This window comes from Crassostrea angulata, chromosome 5 (assembly GCF_025612915.1).
Source record: "Crassostrea angulata isolate pt1a10 chromosome 5, ASM2561291v2, whole genome shotgun sequence".
Classification (NCBI taxonomy): Eukaryota; Metazoa; Mollusca; class Bivalvia; order Ostreida; family Ostreidae; genus Magallana; species Magallana angulata.
The window spans coordinates 5,232,410-5,237,779 of NC_069115.1; the positions used below are offsets into that span (position 1 = coordinate 5,232,410).

General features: G+C 31.7%; 1 protein-coding gene across 2 annotated transcripts; it reads right to left on the bottom strand.

Annotated features, from left to right (window-relative positions):
• Positions 1-788: 788 nt before the first annotated feature.
• On the bottom strand, positions 789-5,133 carry LOC128183052 (uncharacterized). 2 transcript variants are annotated; one of them, XM_052851877.1, is made up of 6 exons: positions 5,005-5,133; positions 4,436-4,882; positions 3,172-3,615; positions 2,989-3,069; positions 2,471-2,539; positions 789-1,372 (listed from the first exon to the last, which is right to left on the bottom strand). In XM_052851877.1, the coding sequence occupies exons 1-6, from the start codon at positions 5,057-5,059 to the stop codon at positions 1,221-1,223; spliced, it is 1,248 nt and encodes a 415-aa protein (XP_052707837.1). In that variant the 5' UTR covers positions 5,060-5,133; the 3' UTR covers positions 789-1,220. The 2 variants fall into 2 exon arrangements, with proteins under 2 accessions (XP_052707837.1, XP_052707838.1); XM_052851878.1 differs by lacking the exon at positions 2,989-3,069.
• Positions 5,134-5,370: the final 237 nt, after the last annotated feature.

Here is a 5,370-nt window from a genome sequence, read left to right on the forward strand (position 1 = left end):
TAACCATCTGACAAGTCGACATAAAGATCTGACAAGTTAACATAATTATCTGTCAAGTCGACATCAAGATCTGACAAATCGACATAATTATCTGACAAGTGGTGACAGATCTATGCCACCATATGAGTGATAATTTTCTTCATTTTGTTTTTTCTGTCAAATAATTATGTTAACTTGTAAGATCATTATGTCGACTTGTCAGATAATTATGTCGACTTGTCAGATGATTATGTCGACTTGTTAGACATTATGATGACAAGTTAATGACAATTAGTGGCACTAACACGCTTTGACAACAAAATATTGAGTTTCTAGTCAATATGATAATTTTCTGACAACTCAACATAAAGATCTGACAAGTTGACATAAATATCTGACAAGTCGATATAATTATTTGACAAGTCAGCATAATTATCTGACAAGTGGTGGCAGATACATGCCACCATACTTCTTACATATCTTTACGGAACATAGTGTTAAAACTTGTGTTAATCATCCCTTTTGAAAAAACGAGCACCATTCCTCAAAAGCTGATGAGACTGTATAATAGTGTTTAATAGATACTCCATATTCTACATAACAAGCAAACAAAGACATTAGACTGAATGAATAAAAATTCGAAAACTTCTTTTCAGTTCAATAAATTACAGACTAAGTTATTTTCGATCTTCTTTTTTTCTAACACACAAAGAATGCATAATATTTTGAATAGATTACATGATTTTATGCTACTTAAATTCACCTTATCATATAATTTTCATACCTCCCTCAATATATAAAAACATTAATTAGGTATGAGATTGTTTTATATTTTCAAAATTAATCATAATTGCCTTATACACAAAAAATTCAATATCTTTGATTTCTATCATGAGAAAGCTGAATTTGTTTTTATGGTTCATGTTTTTTTCTATTTTGTATTATCACCTGATATGATGCAGTAGCACAATAATTGTGGAACCTTGCAAATAACAGTTAGACGTTTACAGAGTGCAAAAGTGTAATTTTTCCAACAAAAAATAAATACCGAACTATGCTTGCCCTGTTGTTTGCTTATACAGGTGTTGTAATGAAATTGAGAACCTATATACTGATTTTGAAAGTTGCATTTCTGTAATTGCGGACAGTCGAAACTATGATTATGAAATTAATGGGTATATATGAATTGTAACGCTTTTATTATGGGTTTTTTTCGTCATGATTTTCAATTTACGTTATTGTTAGCGAAGAGCCAGATATGTATGAGCACTGGTGTCTGTTATTGAATCGTACAGGTGGTCGCTCACTATCCCCAATCTGTGCTGCCTGTCTGGTTCAATGGTTGCCTTGGTACAACTTTCAGGTTGCGAACTTGCTGAACGTGGTGATTTTGCTGAATTTCAAGATACAAAAAAAAAAGAAAAATGTTTACTATACATTATCAAAAAATACTTAACATAAATATATCAATATCTAGAGAATAGAAGCATTTACTGCATTATAGCAGTTTCGGAAAAAAGTATAAAACCTACATGTATATATTTTTCAAATGGTAGGAAAAATGACTATTTAAGCCAAAAATTAAAATGCTGCAATCTACATACGGTTAAAAGCATAAGCGCTTTTTATATTACATTGCAAACACAAATCGAGAAAAGAGTAAAAGAATGGTTTGTAACAATTAATAAACTTGTGTAGTAGAAATAAGATCATTTTATGAAAAACAAAAATGTTTGCGTACGTGTTGAATTTTGCAAATTTTATAACCCGTAAGTCTGAACGCTTTAATGTAAAGGTCATTAACGTTGTTTGGTTTTTTGGTTTTTTTTTAGTTTTTCCAAAACCATTTTAGACGTTGATTTACTACACTCGAGACAATAATAGACATGTCATTTAAGACAATACCCGCTATATAACAATGGTAACAGCTCAATTGTTTCTGGTATATGGATTCATTTCTACCCCTATAAGCAGTAAGAGAGAAGTAAAAAAAAATTTAAATCTAAATAAACATTGAATTTTAATTGTGTATACCGTGAAGATTTGTCCATTACAAATCAAAAATATTATTTATCAAAACAACAGCGTTCTTAATGTAGAATACTTAATCTAAGTTTTTGTTTAAAAACATTGCTTTATATGTTCTATTACATACATCATGTGACTACGTTCTTGCGTCAGATATAGTCCTTACATCTGACACAATCGGATATGAATCATCAATGAATCATGTATAGACAAAATACATTATATATTTTTCGTGTTTTCTTATTTTACCTTGTATATATATACATATATATATATATATATATATATATATATATATATATATATATATATATATATATATATATATATGGTCGATTCTAGTCATCGCTTTCCGTTCGTAAGCAGGGATACGTAGCTTAGAGTATGAAATACATCATTGCTTTAAAATGTTAATTACTGGAAGAACAACAATTCGGTAAGAATATTGATTTATTCTACCTACCACTTTTCTTGCACTTCTTCAAGCTCATGAATACGCCAATAATTATTCCAAAAATGACCACCGCTCCAACTATCGAGTTAAATGTAATGAAAGATGCAAAACTTTATTATTTGAAACACTTCATGCAGTTTTCTTTAACTAATTTGAATAATGTGCATCATTTTATATCTTGTGAAAAATATTTCTCAGCCTTACTGTAAAATTTAATATCTTTCAAGCCTTTGAATTTATTAACAACAAATCAACAACATGTATACATTTCGTATATGCTTGTGGTAGGAATGTAATCATCATATTGATTATTTTTAAGGGGGGGGTGTCAAATTCTATTTCTTTTTCTGCAAGGTACGCTTGTTTTGTCATCTATCACAGAAAAAGTAATTTTAAATATCAACTCAGTATTGGACAACAATTTTGTTAGTAAGGATTCCTGAACGTAATTAATGTAAAAAGCCGCATCTAGCGATAACAATAGCAAAACTTAAGGAAGTAATACACGAAATACGAATATTATTTACCTAATGTAATGACCACTACAACGGATAGATCAACGGCCATAGGCTCTTTTGTTGTTTTACTTGTCACACTGGCAGATTTATCTATGTGAAGGAAATTCAAGACAATGGATATCATTTGAAACTAAGAATACTTAAATTACATTGTTCTATAAACGTCGTTTATCGTTAAAAAAATTAAAATACCTTCAAAAATCCATCTTCCAGAAGACCCAAATCCAGTAGATATCCCTACGTCAAGGTCATCAAGATTATAATTCAAAGGAAGGCTGAGGAATATGTTGGATTTCCTGGCCGTGCTGTTTCCTTTCTTTACACGGATGTTTCCGTCTCCCCAGTACACCGTAAAAGGGCGATATTCTCTACAATCTAAAACCGCCCCTAGAGTTGTGACAGAGCAATCGCCTCTTGACCTGAGCCGTATGCAAGACTGTGTGTTATTCCATCCACTTATGACGATTTCGATTGGTTTTTCTTTCGATGGGGAACTTAAAGCTATATGGGCGTCGCTACATGCTTGCACCATGAAAGTGATGAAAGTTGAACCACTGGTTGAAATTCCATAATCCCTTAAGTACATGTATCCATATGAAGTTGATGTAGAAAAACATGTTTGCAAACAGTTGATATCTACAAATGGCAATTGTTCATATCGTACATACGCAGTAAGTTAATATGTTTGTTTATTGTAAAGAGTAAGTGAAACCAGAACTGTTCATCTTTGAAATACGTAACTTGTGGGTAAAAGGTTAGTTAGATCTTTAAGGGTGTTTGCAGCTCATTTACTCTATAACGTGTTGTGTAAGTACTTATTCTTATTTGTTATTATTTCATTCCTCTTTCACCTCACTAGGTTAAATCTATACATTTTCAAATGTATTATTGTGATCACACTGCGAATCAAACTTTTAAGGTATTGTTCAATACATTTCATCAATGTCGTTAACGTGGTAGTATCGGGGTGCAAGCACGGTTTTTGTAAGTAATCGAAATTAAAAAAAAACCCGTAAAAATGTCATTAATTTTTTTCATATTTAATTTTAAAAATTCTGAATATTCTTTGGACGCTGTCGTGAAATATAATAAACGGAGTGTCTTGAAATCTATTATAAAGCCTTTCAGGGAAAAAATCACCTGTTAATTCTTAAAGAATTATATTTAATACCTTCAATTAATGCATTAATCATTCCTAAAGTGAGCGTTTTCTATCATGAAATTTAATTATCAGTTATTATGGTTTCATAGATATTCATGGTCATTTATTTGCATGGACTTACGAACAATGATACGCAAATCCGTGTCAAATGTTACAATCAATATAGTATGTAATTATAAATTGTATTTCAGTAATCATTATATTTCGATTTATCATTAAAATCCACGGAAATTGGAATCCATTGCTCACCTGAGCCGTTAACGTGAATCGAAATCGAACTTGCGAACGACTTACCTTCAAGCATCCATTTTCCAGAAAACCCATAGCCGGTGGATATTCCTACTTTTATATCAGAAATGTTAAAGTTTAAAGGAAGGTTAAGAAATATGTTTGACTTCTCTGCCATTCTGTTTCCATTTTTAACAAAAATTTGGCTTTCTGTCCAATACAAAGTAAATTGGCGATATTCTGCGCAATCCAACATCGCTCCCATGGTTGTAACAGAGCAATTGTCTTGTGGGGTGAGCCGTATACAAGATCGTGTATTTCTCCATCCACCTATGACAATTTCGATTGGTTGTTCTTTCCTCTGGTATTTTAGGGCTATATGGGCGTCGCTACAAGCTTGTACCTGAAAAGTGATGAAAGTTGAACCACTGGTTGAAATTCCATACTCGTCCAAATACATGTATCCATAGTCCGTTGTCGTAGAAATACGTGTTGTATGGTTGCAATAGATACCTGCAAATAAAAATGATACATGTTTCCCTATTTAAAAAAAACGACTTGAATTAGAGATGGTCCATTTCATTCGAAAACTATGAACTGACATAAACAAAATAACTTTATAAATTAAGCATTACCTGACAGATACATAATTATAACTATCACATTATAATAGTTGAAAGTCAGTTCCATTTTTGATACAACGTTGCGTGACTTAACAGGGATTTACTCTGGTCATTGACTTTATGATATAGATAGTACATATACTTATCGTTAATCACTGTTTCCTTCCTCTTGGTCGTATAGTCACCGCAAACACTAGAGCGTACGACGGCTGAACTGTTGTGAGATCCGTTGTGTGTCTATTTATTTCTGGGTCACGAAGTGCATAAATATTAGAAAGTTTATTATTTATTTGTCAATTACAAACCGCATATAGGAGCGATATTGTACATAGCTCCTTTGTGATACAGATTGAGTGAAATCTTATTCGAACCAAACGT